The sequence below is a fragment of the Callorhinus ursinus genome, unplaced genomic scaffold, assembly GCF_003265705.2.
Source record: "Callorhinus ursinus isolate GAN/ISIS: 27379988/994484 unplaced genomic scaffold, GSC_fseal_2.0 scaffold41, whole genome shotgun sequence".
Taxonomy (NCBI): Eukaryota; Metazoa; Chordata; class Mammalia; order Carnivora; family Otariidae; genus Callorhinus; species Callorhinus ursinus.
Window position 1 is genome coordinate 12,175,923 of NW_027397103.1, and position 22,829 is coordinate 12,198,751.

Sequence of the window (22,829 nt, forward strand, 5' to 3'; positions counted from 1 at the left end):
TACACTAGTTTGTTTTTTCCTAAGCAGAGCTCAAATTTTGGGACTCACAGACTAGGCGGTTGCTCACCACCAGGAATGATTTTAAAGAAGGAGCCTTGTACCCCCAAGCCTTCTAGTACTTGTGGCCACCCTTCTGTTTTGTGGCATCTTTCGGGAAAGACTCTGTAAGTCTCAGAAGCCATGGCAGGACCTCTGCCCAGACCTACTGAGCTGTTCCCATGTGTGGCAAGGTGTACCTTTGCTGCTCTGAAGAGTGCTGGGTTCCATCCTAGCCACATTGTGAGAAGTCTTCTCTAATTCATTCTAAATAAAATGCCAACATTAAGAAAGTCCAAGCCCCCAAAAGGAAAGCTCTCTAGGCAAAGATGGTGGCATAGATACAGCTCAGACGGGAGCTCAGGACCCAGAGAAAGAAAACACAAACAGAGAAAAGACATATTAGCCAGTTTAATTTATTTAAGAATCTTACAAAAAAAAAAAAAAAGAAAAAACAAAAAACACGACAACAAAAAACTAAATACAGAGTTTGTTATGCTTCATGGTTGATCGTTTTTTACTTGCAAGGGTAAACCTCGCTAAATGCAGCCAACACATGTTTATTGCATGAGACCCAATTTTTAAAGTTACATATCAAAATGGTTGGAACAATCGCTTCTGGACACTTGGTACTAGATTAACCGTGGAAGGCTGAATGAAGCAGTGCAGTATCATCGAACAGTGCGTACCCTTCATACACTAACGGACATTCAAGACAGAGGAGCAATATAAAAAGGGAGATATAAAAAAAGAGAACCAAATAAAAACAACCAAGAGTTTACATCCACCTTAGTTTCAAATTGTCTTTGGATTCCATCACACGTTGTCTCAAGATGCACCAAGTCAGATCGGTAAAGGAGGAAGATCTATGCCTACTTAGTATAAAAGTATCCTTTGCTCAGCAGAGGTAGAACCTGGCAAAAGTTTTATTGCAGAGATACAGCATACCTCTTCCCACCTCTCATGGTTGATGGTAGATACAAGTGGTTATTGAAAAATAATTATCAGTAGTTTGCAAATTCCGTATAAACCATGAACAGGATGGTTTTTCTCTCTAATGGCGGTGAGACTACAATGTGCTACGTAGAAACAAGCTCTCTGCCCCTGATGTGGAAGTCGGAAAGAAGGCTCAAAGCTTCTTTATCCTCTTCAGTGCTACAGATGCTGTCATAGCAAGAAAGGCCCTCGGGGTAGGGAGGTGGAAGAATGGGGTGTTCTCACTAAGGGGCCTGCGGATTGACCGTCAGACCCGGGGGAGGCCTGAACTTTGAGAAGCAGAAGAACCGACTTGGCCAGGCTGCGTCCCTTGCTGGGCTCGCGCTGGCAGGCACTCTGAGCTGTCCCGCCACAGCAGCGCCCGGGACAGCGGCCGCACACCGCCCCACTCACCACTCCTTGGGCACCAGAGGCAGGGAGTGGGCAGGGTGGGTCTGAGCCGGGATTCCCACTGGAGCGCATCTCTGACAGGCCCTAATTTAAGATATGCTAGGTTCCAAAGGCTTATCTACATGCAGACAACTTGTAAATTTTCAACAAGTCTAGCAAGTTCGATAGGTAAATGAAACATGTACATGAGCGAAAGGCCCAAGAAATGCTCACGGCAAGCCCTCCTAAAAGTCATGGAGGAACATTTTCTTCAAGGTGCAAAATTTTTAAGTAAAAAAACCCAATGTCTGCCTCCCAGCGGATTATTACCACCATTTTCAGGAGCCACCCCTGGGTCTTCCCTAACTGGCAACACTCATCATCAAGAATGCCTTAATCCAGCTCAGCAACGAGGTTTCTGGCTGCTCAATGCAGTCAAGGGTAGCTCCCAGGAGCACACTAGTGGTGAGGGCGGCGCAGGGGGGGCCTGCTGGCCAGTCCACCCAGAGTTAACTGCCTCTTCTACCCTCAGCACACCATCAACCCATGAACTGAAGGCTCATGGAAGCCTCCACAGCAGTTGTGTTGCTCTCTCTGGGAGGACAGCTGTTCCTTAAAGTACATTCTTTATGGACACCCACATGTCCCGGGCCAGTCTCCCCATCCGCTATTAATATCCTTAACAGGTGAGAGCAGAAGCAGATTACCTGTGCTCACTGCAAAGTAAATTTCTGATTTCTTATTTGCAGGTTAAAAGTATAGGCCTGACTTCTTTAAAAGAAACTTTGCAGCCAGCAGCAGGCCATCAATTACTGTTCAGATCTGCAAGATTTTCTTCTCAGTTGGAGAGCCACGCAGATGAAAACTTTGGTACAGGCCTGAAAAACTGCAAGGGTAGGAGCAAGTCGGGTTACTGAAGAGGTACACTGGATCCCAAATGCACTGAAGAAGTTAGAGGAGCTTAAAGGAAGTCTTGGGAGGAAATTTTTTTTATGTGAAAACATCAGGCTCACTATAGCTTCCAAAGAGCAACATAAATGAGCATTAACTAGTCATATAATGACAGTATCAGAAATTGCACTCAAGTACATTCCCCCCAATACAATGCATTGCACACAGTAAAAATTTGTAATAAAAATGCAAACACAATCAGGCATGTTGAAAAATATTAACACAAAATAGACATAGGAATTCTATAGTAAAGATGCAAAACTGAATTCTAAAATATATGAACAAATTGAACTAAGAAGTTTTCCATACTTTTGTATAAAAAAAAGTGTAAGATGCCCCCATATGGGAAGTCAAGAAGAGAATAAATAGGATTGAAGGGAAGAGGGAAAGGGAAAAACAAGTGGGTGGGGTCCCAATTTACAAGAAATATTTACAGTCAGAATTCAAAAGAACTCAACATTTCTATATATACACACTTATGTACATATATATAAGTACAGCCTAAAATAAGAAGGTGGGTCTTGGATTTCACCTCAAGTACTCAGAAAAAAACTATTAGCTAGCTTGAGTTGCGGGTATCTAGATGTGTTTCCTTCACTTATATGCCCTTAAAAGACACTGCATTTGTATTCGATAATTGGCATCCCATGAGGAATTTACAGAAATCGTTTCTGCTCGCAGCTATAGCCACGACATGAATTGCCCGCCGTACTCCAGCAGCAAAGTGTGCACAGCCCTGTGTGTGGGTATGTGGTTCGCCAGGGAGAGCCCAGACACAGGGGTGTGATGTGATGCCCATCATCACAGTGGCTGCCTTTGCCATTGGGATGCCCTAACTAACCCAACGTCCGGCTAACTGGATCCCAGCCTCACAGCTACTCTTACGTAGCACCGTTCTTAGACACTACCAAATATCACTCAGGTACGTTTTTAAAGTAAGAGATTGTAGACATGGACCTTCCTCTTAGTATCTCATCAAGAAAAGGACCAAAAGGCAAAATACTTTTCCTCTGCTCCTACTTTCATAAACTGAGATGCACCAATCATTTGTAATCTACTGCTTTTTGCCTTAGTGCTAAACTGGGAAGTAGAGGGGTTGGGGGAAAAGGCTCACATTATACAATTGTAAATGCTGTCCTGGTGCCCTTTCTGGTCGTGCCTGTTAGGAGTTCTAATAGCATCACATGGAGGCTAGCAAATGAATGCCCCAGGGGCTGCAGACATAAAACCGTGCCTCTAAGATGTTACAGTCCCCCGGAGCTTGGTAATCTAGAACTTTTACCTTTACAGATGAAGCACGCTAAAATGAAAAGGGTTCCTGTTGCAGCCCAAAAAATTTTCTGAAGTGCTAATTAATTGGACTGGAATAAATATACGTACACAAACACACACTAGTACATTGCTTTGGATGCAAGTTCTTGCTAACTTATATACAGATGTAAAGAAAAGATATTGAAGAGTCTATCTGCAATATAGCAGCAAAAAGGGAAAACTGCTTAAGATATTTACTTTTTGATCAAGTTGTGTTTAAAGAAATACTTCGTTAATACTTTGAGGAATACACATCATTGATGCCTATATCTGGATAATCCCACTGAACTGCAGATAGAGACCTTGTGGTGTGGAGATTGCTAAACTTGGGGAACATGAATTTCCCACAAGATACCAGCTGAGCAGCTCTGGACTCAGAAAGTGGTTTTCAGCACAATTGACACTGTAAACTCTGAAAACACGAACATGATTTACAATCAAATCTTTTGTGCTCAGAGCCATATTGCTAAAAGGGAGGAAAGGCATTGCAAGGGCCAAATGGACTCACATCGGGTTCAACAAGGCCCTGGGGTCAGACGTGGCATTCAGATCCTGAAATACATGGACCTGTTTTACAGAAGTTAGCTGTTGTTAAGACTTGATTTTTTGACAAGAGGAGGACCTTGAATCCTGGGTTTTCCCATGCTGGCCAACCTGAACTTGCTGACTTAGATAAGGGCACAGTGTAAAGGTCCTATGTTCAACCTCCAGAGAGAAGGATGAGCAGCAGACTCTTGGTGCTCAACATACCCCACACCATGACAGGCATGATGGGCAGGGGCATGTGGCACCTCAAATCCCCCTCCATTTACATTGGTTGTCTTTTTGAGGTCTCCTCGGAGACTTTTCTGAGGCCTTATTTCTGGACCTTTTTTTAAAAAGCAAAACAAAGCTATTCCTCAAAGAACAGTACATACACATGCCCTTTGCATCAAGATAGCTGTTCAAAGAGCAAACATTACATCACGAATTATGGGGGTCAACCAACTGCATGCTACAGAATTCTCGTACTGATGCTGCTTGGAAATAAGCATACCCTGCAAAAAAAGATACCCCCCCCACACACAAAAGAGGAAGTTGGGCCAAGAGCCTATGAGAATGTGTCTTCCCTAATCCTGCCATTTTGTTTCACTGAGGGGAACTGGTCTGTTAGGGTTCCCTTCCCCAACTCTATTTCACTTTAGCGTGTTGATGGACGCTGAGCAGACTACCGGTTTAAAAAGAGAGGAATTAACTGAGAAATTTTGCTGCAGGTGGGACAATCTGCACTTGGCTGCCAGCTGGGTCTAGTGGCCCTAACAAGGAACACTGGTTGATATTCAGATGGATCACTGCCTGAGATAGAAAGCCTAGACTGAGGATAAAAGTTGCATCCACTTGGCAAAACATGCCAAAAAACAGAAATTACTGTCAATGTGTTCTCCTAGGTATTAAGAATAAATAAATCCAAAGGAAACTTATGGTAAACTTGACATAAGCAAACTCAGGCTTAAAGAAACACAGGAAGATGAAAGCCCTAGCTTTCCATCGCTGAACATCCATCCCACCTGGTTCTGCTAGTAGTTTAAAAAGTAACACAAGAGAACAATTCAACTTGAGCAACATTCAAAAGTACTATCATTTCACCCCTTCCTCAACACCATCTCAATTTTGAGGGCAAGCTCAATAGAAGCCCAAACAGAAGCTACCTGGAAGGCTGAGCAACACACAAGTTCTGCAGAATCCCCGTCACAGACTGCTTCTGAAAGTGGTGAGGGCCTAAACACGAGTCCACTTCTGGTTAGTATAATAACTTTTTATTAGACATCTACAAGACTGTGGTATCTTGTAGCTTTTGACCAGGTTTATACAATCTCAATTTTTCAATAGTGCAACCTGTGCAAGCAAAAAAAAAGGGGGGGAGGAAAACAAAAGGAAACAAAAAAACCAATTGTCCCCTCACTTGTTTTTATAAACATCTATTATAGGCGAAACAAAACTTACCCATATTATAGATAAGTGTCTATTCACATTTGTACATTACCATTTTTAACAGCTTGAGATAAACTCTACAATGTCTTACAACACATTAAACAATATTCAAGTTACTGGGTAACAACAATAACAAGAAATAAACATACAGCAGAAGCCTCAAGTGTCTCCTCATTGTCTAGTTTACAGCTCAAGTACGGTTTCCTTTTTTATGAGTGACAAATTAAGATAATGAAGTAAAAAAAAAGATTGTTTGCAAGATGGAAGCCAATTTTACTTCTAAAACTATCTTTAAGTTAAGGAAAATGTAATTTTAAGAAAAGCAGGCTTGTAGCCATTTCTGCAGCACACATTAGGAATACTATTAATACATTAAAATTAACTTTTTAAGAGTTTTACCACAAAAAAAATGTTATGTACTCATTACCTTGACAAGAAACCTGGGGCAGGGAGAACGGGCCAGGGGGTGGGATTCACAGGGTGAGAAGCAATACCCAGGTATAAACACTATAAAAATGCAATAACCAATGCTGTACATCTACAAAGTTTCTCTCCGTTACTTGACTCGTTTTAATCTTGTTTACGCATGCTTTCAAAGACATGCACTGTCAGAACAAAAACTAGAAAAAAACCTGAATGCATGATATGCAACCTTTCATTTCATGCTTTAATAAACCTATTGTTTAATAAGTTGGAAAAAGAAACCAATATATATTTTCTATATTTATAGACTCAAAATACATGCATCTGGGGATAACTCCCACAGCAATTGCATGGATGTACTGCGTTAACCCTGAGCACTGTATAACATAAAAGTAAAGCCAGTTTGGGAAGTTCCAAGCATTTTTAAACCAATTGTGGTTTGTAGCCTTTAACAAACTCACAAACAAACAGACACACACGCACGCGCACATATCCCTCTGCTCACCCAAAGTAAAAGCATATGGGAAGTACCATGGGAAAAGCAAAGGAAAGACATATGTACCACCATCGGCACTGCTGATTTTCAGTTTTGCTATCTATTCCAGGTTTGTCCTTATTCCCAAAAAAATTAACTAGAGAGAGCACAACTGAAAAAAAATTATAATTCTTTGGAAACTGTCCCTGATTTTTATGCAAATGATATGCTTCAACAGCATTTCAGATACATCCATGTCGAAACCTGTCTGTTCTTATGCGTTGCTCAAGTTGGCGATGCTCTGTGGGTGACGCTGCTGCCAGAGCTGTTTCTGTTGGACCGCAAGCTGTTGAGACTGGTCTGAAGTTGACAGGAGATTTACAAGAGGAGACACACAATTTGCAGGAATGATCAAACCTGCAATTAGAAATAAGAATTTAGGAAGGCTGCATCCAGGAGAGCTGTATTTTACAGCTTCACAGCACATCCCAAAAGAAGCATGGTATTAAGTGTAACGAAGATGCCGCCACACAAAAACTAAATGAATACCTAATAACTGAACTGGCGCCTTCAGAAGTAATCCAATTCCTCGGCAGCGTTACCCACAAATACCTAAGCATATGCATGTCTACGGCAACACCACCTTCTTGGTGGTGGAATAGAAGGTCAAGTATAGTATCTCTCTATCTACTATCTTTGTAGCTCCACAAATGCACGTAAACACAACCTTCTTTGGCAAGTACTAATGTAGCAAAAGACTACAGGACAGTGGCTGCAAATTCAAATGCTGACTGAAGCAGCCAACTTCCAAGTGGGCACAGTACAGATGTTAGTAAACTGTGGAAAGTATATGTCCTGGGTTAAGGAACTTGAACTCCTCTCATCTGGGAACAGGGGCTCAGTATTTCACATAAGCTGGTGCGTGTATGTGTGCGTGCACACACCTTTTGAGAAAACGAAAAACCAGGCTTTTGACTTTTAAATGGTGGAAACTAATTCAAATCCAAACTTGCAACAACCGAGAATATTTGAGGGTCAAAAAAACGTTCACAGACGGACTCTAGCCCACAGACTGCCCATCTGCAACCCATGATAAAAATGGAAGGTTGTGGCAAATGAAACAAACATGAAGTGGCAGGGATCCCTGTGAAGCCTGTCAGTGAGGGAATGGCGGGCAGAGCTGGCCCGCTCTGCCCATGCTCTCTGCACAACTCCAAGCTGGCCTCTGTGCATGGTAACTTTAGTTTCAGTCTCGATTGGGCTCAGTGAATGTAAAACAGTAGACTTCAGGGACTCCTCGGCAAGAGGCTGGGCTTAGTCTTTACACTAGTGAGGAAGGGGACAGGAACAGCTGAGAGGAGCATAAAATAAATGACCACGTCATAACGTAAGCCAGAATCAACAACGCCCATTCAAAGGCTTAACTTCCATTCAACTTTTTAAGAACATATAAATCAAGCTCTATTCCACTACTGTAATAGATACTGAGGTTTTAAAATGTAAGAATCAAAATAAAAAAAACAGGATCTGATTTTTTCCAACAGCTCAACCCCCCAAAATTAGACTCACCTACAATCCGCTGTCCATCCTCTGTTCTTAGCCGAACTATCTGCATCTTCACATTTGTGCCACTGACAGATGCCAGAACACCTTCAACTTTTGTCCAGACACTCAGAACGGAGCCACATAATACGTAATATGTGCGGCAACGAAGACCTATTTCACAAACTAATCCCAAGCTGGCTTTTTTGCAGTTGCCACGCCTAGGATAGATAGGGGGGGAAAATATATATGTGTATACATACACACATTTACGCGCACACAAAAGGCTCACAAAGTCTACCTATGTTTCAAGTGGAAAATATCCTGGCACGATTTGCCTTTCTTTATTGACAGTTTCATAAATAACATCTTTGACTTTTGACATACTGGATTATCCTTTCCAATTTAAGGTATCACTGCCAATTTTATAAAATTGTGATATAAAATCTTATAAAATTTATAAGATTTTATAAAATAAAATTTCTGGGGCCTGACTCCTTGTAAAAGGGTTGACTTACTAGTTTTGATATCCATTTAAAAGGTCTGTCATTTTAACATCCATTCATTTGCTATACTGATGCTGGTTTATCAAATAATTTTGCCAGTTACCTCTAAAAATTATTAAACAACCAATATATTCTAAATCATGTAACTGGGAAAGGCTTCAGCAAACCAAAATAATGAAACCAGTAAATTTTTAAAAAACTGTAAAACAGGAAGACATGGTTTATGGTTAAATTTACATTATTTATCAATAAAATTATCTTTCAAATAATAATTCAAGAGAATACATAGTACTGGGGCGCCTGGGTGGCTCAGTTGTTAAGCGTCTGCCTTCGGCTCAGGTCATGATCCCAGGATCCTGGGATCGAGCCCTGCATCGGGCTCCCTGCTCCGCGGGAAGCCTGCTTCTCCCTCTCCCACTCCCCCTGCTTGTGTTCCCTCTCTCTCACTCTCTCTCTGTCAAATAAATAAATAAATCTTTAAAAAAAAAAAAAAAAGAGAATACATAGTACTGGGCACCTTTCTTGCTGATATTCAAAGCAAATGTTTTAGAGAGGACTTTTGTAAGTTAACTTTAAAAATATTTTATCTTGAAAGCTTTTCCTAATTTCCAAAAGCACTAATATGCTCTCAAAATGAAAACAAAACACTGCTCATATCAAATTTATCTACCTACATGTGTCTAAAAACCACCTAGCTAAATTCATGTATATCCTATATTCCTTTTCATAAAGTGGGCTGGATATCCTATTGACTACTTAATGGGTAAGAAAACAGAATGATCTACAGTGTATTAAAATATCCCATACAAGGCCCTGAAATGAACATTGTAAGAGATATTTATTACACAGTGACTTGAAAGAACACCCCTGCAGCCAACTAGTAGCACAGCAGGATCACTCCTAGGCTCAACAACACATTTTCTGGTGCTGTCAGCAACAATTAGTTTCCTACAAGTTCCCTAGCCTTAAAAATGAAACTGATTTGGGACACCAGTAAAGTTTTTAAAGAAGAAAGGAAAAAGAAAATAAAGGAAGGGAAGCAAAAAGAGAAGGAGGGAGAAAAAGGAAGTCTTAACAAGAAAAATAACAGTCAAGTCCATACTGCCGGACAACAGTTGGTCAGAAGTAACAAAGCATTAGTGAAGAACAGAGGGGACACCTAGAGAGTGTGTGGTCCACAGACATACAACAAGTATTTCTGAGAGAAGGAATGACACCTAACAGTAATGTGTTTGTAGACTGAGACAGCTAAAGAGCGAAGGTGCTTTTAAATTAAATCTTGATTACATTTTGGAAAATATGGTGAGAAACATGAAAATACTAACCAATAAGCATGAGTACAAGTATCTGCAGATGAATTATACTGATCTAACCAGTGGATCAGGGCATCATCTGAGACTACCTGTGAAAATAAGACAAAAATTCCATTGAAACAGTATTGTTTTAAACAAACTGGTTGCCTTATGGTCCCTAGAGCCAACTTACAGTCATCATCATCTTGACACGGGCAATCTGGCCCTTGCTACCGCCTGCATTTGCATGCCATTCACAAAGTCCTGCCATTAGGTACTTCCTACATAATAAATGTTTCAAATCACTAGTTTAATTATAATTGTTTACAAGTGAAACTGGCTAGGAAGAACAGTAATATAAGGTAATACTAAAAATTAACACTAATGTTAGAAAAAACCGTAGTCATTCACTGTTTTACTACAAATCATTGCAAAGTATAAACATAGCGGTTCTAATTTCTGTAGTTAGCACTGGAAGTTTCCTTTTTTGACAACACAAGCTGTTTCAAATAATCATCGTACAATTAATGGTTGATAACATTAAGACTGGGATTTTAATGTAACAACACTTCACAACATGTTTTCTGAAAACAATTTTCCAGTAATCAAATAGGAAAAATTGACAAAATAACTTTATAGACACATAGCTCTCCTAAACATAGCTTCAATATATTATTTAAAAAGTATTCATAAATAGTATAATGTACAAATGAAAAAAATACCTTCTTATATTTCTTTTTTAGATCAGCATAAATTTCTAATTTGAGCTGTTTCCCAGTATTTGGTCTATAAACTAAGAAAAGCTTCTTTTTAGGGTTCACTTCTTTAACTAAGATGGCAGTTTTCTTGTTGTTCCTTATCTATTTAAAAAAAAAGCGAGAAAGTATAAAGATTTGTGCTGTACACTTTAAGATAAACTTGTTGTTTGTACCATCATATTAGCAAATGCAATCCTTTGAAAGACTGTAATGCCGAGTAAGCACATGAATCTGTGACTGTGGGGGAGGACGGCAGCTGCTCATTTCCCTGAGTTTCACAAGGCCCCACCCAAATGAAAGTTCTGGGATCCTAATTGTGAAGTACGCTGAACACATATGTTGGGGGTCAAGATACTCCTTAGAAGATTGTTTTGAATAAAGCTTTAAAGCACAAATGTCCAGTGGAGACAATTTGCTTGTTCTAGTCCATGTTCTTGCCTCAGACATCCATGAGGGAAGAGTCTAGGTAGTGAGGCAAGGTCTTTAGAGGAAAATCCTTTTACCTCTACTCTATGTTTAAACTTTTTCATAATAAAACGTTGTTAAAAAATGTTCCTCTTGGGATGCCTGGTGGCTCAGTCAGTTAAGCATCTGCCTTCGACTCAGGTCATGATCCCAGGGTCTCGGGATTGAGTCCCGAATCGGGCTCCCTGCTCAGTTGGGAGCTGCTTCTCTCTCTGCCTGCTACTCCCCCTGCTTGTGCTTTCTCTGACAAGTAAATAAAATCTTAAAAAAAAAACAAACCAACTTCCTCTACTTGAAGTTACAATGAAACCTAACCTCCAAGACAACGATTTTCATCACCCACAGTTCCCTGCATTCATCTACTAATCCATCAGGGTTGTCTCTCCCTATGGTTGCTGTTAAGAGTGAAGTGAGAGGTCACATGATTTGTAAACAGTAAAGCTATGACAGGAAAAAGCCAAAATGTTGAGCAAACAATACATAAATATGTACGCAGAAGTGGAAGAAATGGATGCATCAGACAAACGATGGAACTTACATATATTTTTAATTTTTTAAAAAAGTTAGACTTATGGCAAAAATGTTAAGAGGAAGGAGTTATTAAAAGGCCCATTAAACTAAAGGAAAATTAAGATTAGAAAAATTAATATCTCCTCTAAGAATGGTGAATAATTTATAAGCAATAGTCTCTGGAGGAAAATTGAAGGAAAAAGAAAAGTTTCAAAATAAACTTTGCCAGCTCCTCTACAAAACAAATTGCTCACTGAGCTACTTTTGATATTAAGACAGTTCTTACACTGATAAAAGAAAAAAACTTAATATTTTACTTTTCTCTTCATGGATATTAAAAATCCTTTATCGTTTACTTGTTCAAATGATTTAAACATTATTTATATAATTACCACAAAGACTATAAAATAATGGTTAAGGTAAAAATTACATTTTACATGTTTTATCAGTTGACATGAAACATTCAATAAAAGTATTAGAGTACTTAGAGGACAGTGTTTAAAGCATGTAACAGTGCAAACTGTCTTTACAGTGTCAAGTTAGCTCGTTGTAATTACAAAATAAATCATCACACCACAGTGGAAATAAAAGTAATTCCAACATGGTTTTCCTAATGTAACACATGGTAAACATTGTAAAGCATGTCTGACAAACACCTGCACCTTCCTGGAATGATGCCCCTTCTAAGGCTGCCTCTCCTCACATCCAATCACCTGCTGCCATGCAGGAAGTAACAAAGGACTAATATTACCATATCTTTTCACTCAAAGGAAGATGAGGATCAGCACTTTCCTCAAAATCTACCGGTATGTAAATTCTGGCAATAATTTGGAATGAAAAACCAATAACCAAGACCCTAATCTGCACCAATCAAAATCCCATCTAAGGGAGAAATCTGAATAAAATCTGGTGAATTATGTAATAGTGATATAATGCTGGTTTTGATATTATGTTATAGTTTTGTAAAACGTTACCACTGGTGAAACTGGTGTACAAGGAACTTCTCTATCACTTCTCATAACCTCATGTGAATCTACAAATGTCTCAGTAAGATTTTCTTTTATTTGAAAGATTTTAATTTACTTATTTTAGAGAGAGAGAGAGCACGCGCAATTGGGCGCTTGTGAGCCGGGGGAAGGGCAGAGGGAGAGAGGGAGAGAATCTCAAGGAGACTCTGCACTAAGCACGAAGCCCAACGGGACTCAATCTCATGACCCTACAATCATGATCTGAGCCAAAATCAAGAGTGAGACACTCAATCTAATGAACCACCCAGGCACCCCTCAATAAGATTTTCAAAAAAACAAAGTAACTTAATTAGGAGCCAGATTCAATTTGAGAGCTTTGCTCTTGGATCAGGGACCAATAAAATCAGGAGTGCGACCAAACTGGGCCCTGAGGCTCCTAAGTTTAAGAACAATGGAAGGAAGGGGGGGGGGGGGGGAAAAAAAAAAAAACAGTAAGAAAGAATAGTAGAAACTATACATAGCCTACAAACCCTGAAGTATTTGCTATCTGACCCTTTATAGAAGTTTGGGGACACCTGCTCTAGATGGCTTACATGGTCTCACACTGTCTCTGGCATCACCATATATGGTCTCTTTTATGCAGTTTCATCTTGAATCTGGTCTTTGTTTACAGTTGGGTCTCTCCACAAATTTGGCAAATAAAAAAATGTGGTATATACATACAATGGAACATTGTTCAGTCATAAAAATGAAGCACTGGTGCACCTGGGTGGCTTAGTCAGTTAAGCGTCTGACTTCAGCTCGCTCAAGTCATGATCTCAGGGTCCTGGGATCGAGCCCCATGTCAGGCTCCCTGCTCAGCATGGAGTCTGTTTGAGATTCTCTCTCTCCCTCTCCCCCTGCAAGCAGGCATGCACATGCGCTCTCCCAAATAGATCAACCCAAAAACAAACAACCTCAGGGAGTAATGCTTCCAAGAACCTGGGGATTCTACTGCAGAATAGTCTTGAAACAAAATGATGAGAGATAGTAACTAGTGAGAGGTGAGCATTAAATTTAAATGAGTTACCTTAAGAGCTAAGATTAAGTATTAAAAAAAAGCACACTTTTGAAGTGCCATATTCTGACATGCAGAAATAGCACAACTATGTTTTAATGAAATGGGAGAATGGGGGGGAAGCAAAAGAATAAAAAGCTTACGCTTTTTTCCCAAAATTATTTTCAGGGAATATTGGGGTATAGTACCAGTAATCTTTTATCATCCTGTGTGCCATGGAGAATAAAGATTATTAGTGTAGAAGAAAAGGCACACAGATAAATATCAGAGAAGAGGTGACATAAAAATCCCATAGTCTTTAACAGGAAAATTCAAGATACTGTACCATGACTATGGATGATCACATATACGCATGCATGCACTTCTGGACGTGCGTATGTCTATGTGTAAATGTATGGGTATGTACACACATACATATTTACACTTCCCTCCTCTTTAGCTCTACCCACAAATACTAAGGAATTATTTACACTAACTAAAAAAAAGAATCTTTCAGATAAAAAACTTACTAAAGACATACAGAACTAAGGATGAATGCAGTGCTTTATGTAGGCCTAGAGAAGATCACTGCTCCATGAAACAAAAGGGTCCAATTAACTAAGAATATGTAATAATTCAAAACTCACACCCAGTAACACCCCTCAAAATACACTAAATGGAAGTGTCTATAAAAGGACAAACCCAGTTACAATGACAAGTTATCAAAACAGAGAAAACCTAAACAATTGGAAAACCGGCACAAAGCAGATAGATAATTGCACTGCTGACAACAACAATGCATTACATATCTGAACAGTTAACATGGCAAGGAGACCAGTCTTACTTGCAACGACAAGTAAAAGCCATCATCTGGTCCTGTCAGCTCAGCCCAAATCTTGGTAGCTTCCTCCCAAGACATTCCCCTCTCCACACTAATCTGTAAAAGAAATAATACAACTTAAATTACACTCATTTCTGTGAGTGCCAATGACATGTAGTTATGCCTACACGTGCACGTTTCGCAAACTTACAGTGTATAACTCTACGTGACCAGAAGTGGAATATCCTGGAGTCAAAAACTTCTTAACATCACTTTTCCTCACTTTTTCATCTCCAGAACCAAGATCTTGAACAAGAAAAAGCAACACATAAATGGAAAAAGAACACATTAGGAATACACAGGACATTTTCAAAATTTCTCCACTTACCTAAAATTCCCATATCATATCTTCCATTTTTTTTGGCATTTTGAACAACTGCTGTAAGTGTGTCTGCAAAATACTGAAATAACGCGTTCTGCTGATGTACTTCCATGCCCAAAATTCTATTTAAGAATTTTCCTATGTTGTTATAATCTGTAAGAACGAGATTATATGAAAGATTTAATGCATTCGAATAGCAATTAAAATCCACTTGCCCCTGGAAGTAAAAAACAAAAAACATTTATTCATCTAAGCCTAGACCAAGTCTCACTTCCTCCACCATGGTCTTCCCTCACACCCACAACCTTGTACTGCTCCCAGAACAGAGCTATAATTTGACCATTTCTACCTCTAGCAATTAGCACGACCACATACATTCTCCAAAGATGGTTGCCTTATTCAATTTGTGCACTGTCAAACTTCACTTACTGAAAGTACAAACACAATTTAGCACATGAGAATGTTTGTTCTCCAACATGAAATCTTGACTTGTAAAAAGGTCTAAGTGCTGTAAGTCTGTGAAGCTCAACTTTGGATACAAAATTAGAAGCTTCGGAAACATGGGAAATTACCAAAGTCTAAGCCTCAGCACTGGCTTCGGTATTTTTTAAAAGCTTCACAGCTGATCATATATGCAACCTGGGTTAAGAACCGCTGCTTTGCAGACAGAATAAAGGTTTAATCTCTTCTGAATAACCACAGTAGCAAAAACCACCGAGAGTGCTCTATGAGCACTCAAGGAGGGATTGAGAACTACAAACTTGAAGCTTCCCCTTCAAGTTGACAAAAGCATAAAGAAAATGGTCTGTAATGATACAGCAATGGTTATGTCTTACGTCTATATATAAAACTCATACTCTTACCTTTATCTAGAGTAAGAATTCCCGAACGATCTTCTACATTTATCAGGCCAACTCCTATCAGTCCTTGTCGAACATCTGTCAGAAAATTAAAAAACCTTATAACCCAAATAACTCAATGAGCTATTATCTGACTAATCAAACTAGATCAAGTTCTTTTTTCAGATGCCTAACTGACTGAGCCACCCAGGAACCCCAAACTAGAACACAAGTTCTAGCATTAAACACAGCATAAGGTATTTTGCATAGTTTCTATTAGCTGAATTAAATGGAACACACAATCCTCAAAGGTCTTCTAGGCACTCTGAAATCCTACAGTACTCAAACGTCATACTGTATTATCGCTATACAGTTGTCACCTACAGAATATAAACAATTTTGAACATACAGACTAGCTGATTAAATAACTGTGTAAATAAGCTATTAATCTTGTTTCCCTCCCACACATTATCAGTATTGACAGGGTGCTGCAAAAGATAAGCAACATGTGTAACAGTTAACATGTTCTGAATTGTTACTGAGAAGGCAGTTTATGGGGCTCTTTATTTATTTTTTAAAGATTTTATTTATTTGACAGAGAGAGGGAGAGCACAAGTAGGCAGAGAGGCAAGCAGAGGGAGAGGGAGAAGCAGGCTTCCCACGGAGCAGGGAGCCCGATGCGGGGCTCAATCCCAGGACCCTGGGATCATGACCTGAGCTGAAGGCAGATGCTTAATGACTGAGCCACCCAGGCGCCCCTATGGGGCTCTTTAATACGTATGTTCAGGTTCCAACCCAGACTTACAGAGTAAGGGCGTTAAGAGAAAAGGGTCAACAGAAAAGGAAGCATTATCATATCCTACTTACAAATTTAATAAATCAGCTAATACTCTGCTACATGCACAAAACTGTTTAGATTCTGCAGGTGACAACGGTGTAACCAAAAATCCTCCTTTTGGAAACCAATCTATATAGAATAGCCATATAATTTCAGCACTGTTTGTGATGGTGCAAAAAAACTGAAAACCACCTGAATACCAATAAGGGAATGATTAAAAAAAGAAACTACTGTATAAGCCAGCTGCAGAATATTATGCAACTATTAAAAAAAATGTTAGTGCTGGGCGGCCTGGGTGGCTCAGTTGGTTGAGTGACTGCCTTCGGCTCAGGTCATGATCCTGGAGTCCCGGGATCGAGTCCCACAGTGGGCTCCAGGCTCGGCAGGGAGTCTGCTTCTCCCTCTGACCCTCTTCCCTCTTGTGCTCTCTATCTCTCATTCTCTCTCAAATAAATAAAATCTTTAAAAAAAAATGTTGCTGTGCACTTTAAAAAAAAAAAATGTTAGTGCTATAGGTACTGGATTGTAAGAGGTGTCTGTCTAGGAGGTATGAAATGAGAAAAGTACACTGTAAGTAATATTAAAGTAATATTAGCAACATTTAAAAGAAAAGCTGTGTTTAAACAAACATGGAGAAAAGATGTGCCAGGCTGCCCCTGGTTCAGACTGTCAACATTTGTGACCTCAGCAGGTGAGAATGGAAGGTGGGGATTAAGGGGAGAACACAGACTCTTACTTACAGTAAGTAACTCATAATTTATTTTTCTTAAAGATTTTATTTCTAGGTAATCTCTACAAAACCCAACACGGGGCTTGAACTCACACCTCTGAGATCAAGAGTCACATGCTATGCCAACTGAGCCAATCAGCTGCCTCTAGTAACATGTAATCTTAAAATTACAAGTAAACGGAGTCGGGGCGCCTGGGTGGCTCAGTTGGTTAAGCGACTGCCTTTAGCTCAGGTCATGATCCTGGAGTCCCGGGATCGAGTCCCGTATCGGGCTCCCTGCTCGGCGGGGACTCTGCTTCTCCCTCTGACCCTCTTCCCTCTTGTGCTCTGTCTCTCATTCTCTCTCTCTCAAATAAATAAATAAAATCTTTAAAAAAAAAAAAAGTAAACGGAGTCATTTTAAAAACAACAACAAAAGAAAAGCAGAGAGGAAAGGAAATGGAAGAAAAAGACAAAAAAATCTTTATTGGGTTTCTTTTGCTTTGTTAATGCCATCAGTATGTCAATGTGGCTTGCACCAATACTAAATACTGGTTTCCGATTGGAAAGGACTTTCTAGTGAAAAGTCCTAACTACAATGATAGTGTTTCAAGTATCTTACATCTACCTATTTTCCAAAATATTTTCATAGCTTCCTGAATTTTAAAATAAATTATCAAAACTCAAGGGCGCCTGGGTGGCTCAGTTGGTTGAGCGACTGTCTTCGGCTCAGGTCATGATCCTGGAGTCCCTGGATCGAGTCCCGCATCGGGCTCCCTGCTCAGCAGCGAGTCTGCTTCTCCCTCTGACCCTCCCCCCGCCATGCGCTTTCTCTCTCTCTCATTCTCTCTCAAATAAATAAAATCTTTAAAAAAATCAAACCATCTAGACTACTTACATTTATGGGCAAAATATATTCTACCAATTTGAGAGATAGGTCAAAGAGTTTCTATAGCATATGCTGGATTTTTCTTTAATATGGAAATTTCCAAAAACATACAAATGTAAACAGAACATTCTATGAATCATATACATGTATCCATCACACAGTTTTAACTATGAATACACAGCCAATTTTGTTTTATCTACACCCTATGCCAACCTCCACAGACTATTTACCTCGGTACTTTAAAATTAAATTTTAAAAACTGTCTGGCATAGTGATTTTAAATTAATCTAACAAAACCACTTTCTTCTACTAATCTAGTATTAACATGTAATAAACTGTCAAGAGCATAAAATACTTCATATGAATGAAATTTAATAATCTACTGATTATAAGAGGCCAACTTAGGTGTCTATTAAACTTTAATTTCTAAATTTTTATACAGTTTATATCCAAAGAAAATGAAAAACAAAAGCACATGTCAGAAGATGTTTTATCCAAAATCTATAAAGAACTTATCAAACCCAACACCCAAAGAACAAATAATCTAATCAAGAACTGGATAGAAGACATGAACAGACATTTCTGCAAAGACGACATCCAAATGGCCAACAGACACATGAAAAAGTGCTCAACATCACTCGGCATCAAGGAAATACAAAACAAAACCTCAATGAGATACCACCTCACACCAGTCAGAATGGCTAAAATTAACAAGTCAGGAAACGACAGATGCTGGCGGGGATGCGGAGAAAGGGGAACCCTCCTACACTGTTGGTGGGAATGCAAGCTGGTGCAACCACTCTGGAAAACAGTATGGAGGTTCCTCAAAATGTTAAAATAGAGCTACCCTACAACCCAGCAATTGCACTACTGGGTATTTACCCCAAAGATACAAATGTAGTGATCCTAAGGGGCACATGCACCCCAATGTTTATAGCAGCAATGTCCACAATAGCCAAACTATGGGAAGAGTCCAGATGTCCATCAACAGATGAATGGATAAATAAGATGTGGTACATATATACAATGAAATATTATGCAGCCATCAAAAAATGAGATCTTGCCATTTGCAATGATCTGGGTGAACTAGAGGGTATTATGCTAAGCAAAGTAAGTCAATCAGAGAAAGACAATTGTCATATGATCTCACTGATATGTGGAATTTGAGAAACAAGACAGAGGATCATAGGGGAAGGAAGGGAAAAATGAAAGAAGACGAAACCAGAGAGACAAACCATAAGAGACTCAATCTCAGGAAACAAACTGAGGGTTGCTGGAGTGGAGGGGGGTGGGAGGGATGGGGTGGCTGGGTGATGGACACTGGGGAGGGTATGTGCTATGGTGAGAGCGCTGTGAATTGTGTAAAACTGATGAATCACAGACCTGTACCCGAAACAAGTAATACATTGTATGTTAATTAAAAAAAAAAAAAGGTTTTAGTGCCTACTTTTGATGAGTACTACTAGTACTCATTTTCCTCTTCTTTATTTTTAAAAGTTACCTTTAAAGAATTCTCCAGGGTAGTCTGGAGGTGGTGATACCATAGGAGAATCTAGGTTGACAATGGATTTCATGACAATTTCTAAAGCATTTCTTCCATACTGCAATAAAAAAAAACAAAAAAATTTAACTAGTCAGCATTTGGATACATTTCAATCACATGACCAACTGAACACTATAAAAACTATTATGGTACCAAAGATTCAGAAATAGCAGGACTCAATTATCTTTTTATATATATATTATATACTATATGGCCTAGTGCCTAGTTCACACCTATGCACACAACAGATGTTCAGTAAATAATTTCATTTTTGGAAATTCACACTTGATTCATTCACAAGGATTTATTATATTCCTATTTTCTAACAGGAATGAAAATAGGATTATACTGCAGAGTTGACCACCAAAGATCTGATATGTGAAAATCTTACAGGATGCTATCATTTTACAGTGAAACCATAAGAAGAGGTAGTTTTAAGTTTTAAACAGTAACCACTTTCCGTTTTTGTTCACCACAGACACTAAACACCACAAAATACCAGAGATACTGAAAGCTGAAATGTACCTTATTATCAAAATTGAACCTGCTCAGATCTCTAGATTCTGTTGCTCTTCTGTCACCATGTGTAAGCGCTCCCTATCAAGACATAAAATTTCCAATCAAGGCAAAGACGACAGGTTGTATTCACCATCTTTTACACACAACTATACAACCCAAGAACTTACCAAGCTCTCAAGTCTTTTAGCAACAATAGAAGCAAATCTTTGTTCCCCTGCCAATTCAGAAATCAGAAACACATACTCGGGAGCAGTAACTTGATTTGATCTATGAGTTCGTCCTGTAAAGACATTAAAAATACTGTGTTCACTAGACAGAGTACTCTGAGATCTATTCCTAGCATCTTAACACTAAGATGGTATTCAGAAACCCGTAAGAGGAAAAATTAAAGAATGTAACAATTACTGGACACCTGGGTGGCTCAGTCGGTTACCCGGCTGCCTTTGGCTCAGGTCATGATCCCAGGGTCCTAGGATTGAGTCCCGCATCAGGCTCCCTGCTCAGCGGGGAGACCTGCCCCTCCCTAGCCCCCCTCCTCCCCACTCGTGCTCGCTGTCAAATAAATAGGTAAAATCTTAAAAAAATAAAGGAAGGACAATTACTGTAACTCCCCCAAAGGTACAAAATAAAAAAAACTGAATTGACTAACATCCATATTCAGAACAATTCTCCTCCTTACAAAGAACAGAAACTGCCACAGAACTGTTCAATGATAAACATATTATTACCCCCCACAATGGTGCTGAAGCACAGCTGCTCTGGATTCTTCAAAAAAAAAATTTTTTTTTTTTTAATTTGGAGAGAGAGAGAATGCACACACGGTCTGGGGAGGGGGAAGATAGGCAGAGGAAAAGAATCTCAACTAGACTCCCCGCTGAGCACAGAGCCCGACGCAGGGCTTAATCCCATGACCCAGAGATCATGACCTGAGTCAAAATCAAGAGTTGGATGCTAAACTAACTGAGCTGCCCAGGAGACCCAAAAATTGTTCTTTTAAGTCATCAGGTCACAGGGACAGGAACATGTAAGGCAAGGGAAGAGCAATATGCCCTAAGGCCACCGAGGGCTGAAAAGGACATGAGGTGGCAGGTGCTCTGACAAAGACCACATACATCCTGAAGATCGATAATGAAGGTACTCCAGAGGAACGCTGTTTTGAGATATAATGCCAGAAACTCCAAGAAATCAACAAAAATCTTTTACATTTCTTAAAACAGGTAAGAAATGTATTCATGTATTCTATAGTTTTATATGTAATACACAAACAGCTCCAAAATCTATGTCATGTTTTAAGATATCTGACATTAAATATAGGTTTTGATGTGTACACATTTCCCCAATGATTCCTAGCCATCTATTAAGTGAAATTCAATGTAGGAACTTACCAAATTGCTGAATTGCTCTATCAGCACTCCAGGGTAATTCCAAAGTCATATGAACTCTTCGCCTTTGATTTTTAGCTCTCCGATCTGCTTGTAATGAAATACCCGAACTGGCGGCTTCTGAGATAATAGCAATATTCTGTATCAAATATAAGGGGGAAAATGATCACCTCTGCACAAAGACAAGTAGGCGAGTACCCTAAATAAAGTTCTTAGAGTACCAGTGGCCCACCAATACCTATTCTCCCCTTCTTCCTAAATTATACCACCCCTCCCCAAGTTTAGGCAGGTACATGGCTGCTGAGAATCAAGACTACATTTCTCACTTTCCCCTGCAGCTAATTGTGGGCATACTCCAGTAGGTTGTAGATGGTATGAACATTTAAGAAATGTCCTTAAAAGTCAATGATGTGTCCTTCTCTTCTTTCCTCCTCTCTGCTATGTGAAATATAGAGGTATAATGACTGAACCTGAAATATGTAACTTGAAAATGGAGCCTCACATGTTAAAGGAATAAGACAGAAGTAGCATTATCTTCAAAGAGCCACAACAGCACTGGTTTACCTACTCAAACTTGTACATGGAAGAAATTTTCTACCTCCTTTAAGTCAATACGAGTTTGAATTTCCTGTCACTTAACAGCTAAAACTAATTCCAACTAATACAATTGTAATGCACCTGGGCATAAATTCATGAAACAAAGTTATGTAACACAACTGATAATACCTCTACCTACAATCTTTAAAACATGTAACATGAAGGGCACCTGGGTGGCTCAGTCAGTTAAGCATCCAAACTCTTGATTTCGACTCAGGTCATGATCTCCGGGTCATGAGAGCAAGCCCAGTGTTGGGCTCCATGCTCAGCGGGAAGTCTGCTGGAGATTCTCTCTCCCTCCACCCCCGCCCGCCACCATTCTCACCCACGCACTCTCATTCCCTAAAGTAAATAAATAAATCTTAAAAAAAAATGTAACACAAGCTATTAAATATATTTATAAAAGATAACTTTGGGGGCGCCTGGGTGGCTCAGTTGGTTAAGGGTCTGACTACGGCTCAGGTCATGACCTCAGGGTCCTGGGATTGAGCCCCAAGCCTGTGGGAAGTCTGTCCTTCTCCCTCTGCCCCTGCCCCCTGCTCATGCTCAGTCTCTCAAATAAAAAAAAAATATTTGTTTTTTAAAATAAACTATTTTAAAAAATAGTTTATTTATTTGACAGAGAGAGAGACAGCGAGAGAGGGAACACAAGCAGGGGGAGTGGCAGAGGGAGAAGCAGGCTTCCCGCGGAGCAGGGAGCCC

General features: G+C 39.6%; 1 protein-coding gene across 4 annotated transcripts in view; it reads right to left on the reverse strand.

The window, feature by feature from the left end:
- Window positions 1-436: 436 nt before the first annotated feature.
- SBNO1 (strawberry notch homolog 1) overlaps window positions 437-22,829 on the reverse strand; it is a 58,262-nt gene continuing 35,869 nt past the window's right edge. For 3 of the 4 annotated variants that reach the window (XM_025889624.2, XM_025889625.2, XM_025889623.2), the window contains exons 21-32: window positions 21,534-21,669; window positions 20,316-20,428; window positions 20,155-20,226; window positions 19,588-19,687; window positions 15,675-15,749; window positions 14,818-14,964; window positions 14,641-14,735; window positions 14,454-14,546; window positions 10,595-10,732; window positions 9,906-9,982; window positions 8,102-8,295; window positions 437-6,949 (exon numbers count right to left, since the gene is read on the reverse strand). In XM_025889624.2, coding sequence (XP_025745409.1) covers window positions 6,807-6,949; window positions 8,102-8,295; window positions 9,906-9,982; window positions 10,595-10,732; window positions 14,454-14,546; window positions 14,641-14,735; window positions 14,818-14,964; window positions 15,675-15,749; window positions 19,588-19,687; window positions 20,155-20,226; window positions 20,316-20,428; window positions 21,534-21,669 — 1,383 coding nt within the window. In that variant the 3' untranslated portion in view covers window positions 437-6,806. The remainder of the gene's footprint in view (window positions 6,950-8,101; window positions 8,296-9,905; window positions 9,983-10,594; window positions 10,733-14,453; window positions 14,547-14,640; window positions 14,736-14,817; window positions 14,965-15,674; window positions 15,750-19,587; window positions 19,688-20,154; window positions 20,227-20,315; window positions 20,429-21,533; window positions 21,670-22,829) is intronic. The other variant, XM_025889626.2, reaches the window with a different exon arrangement.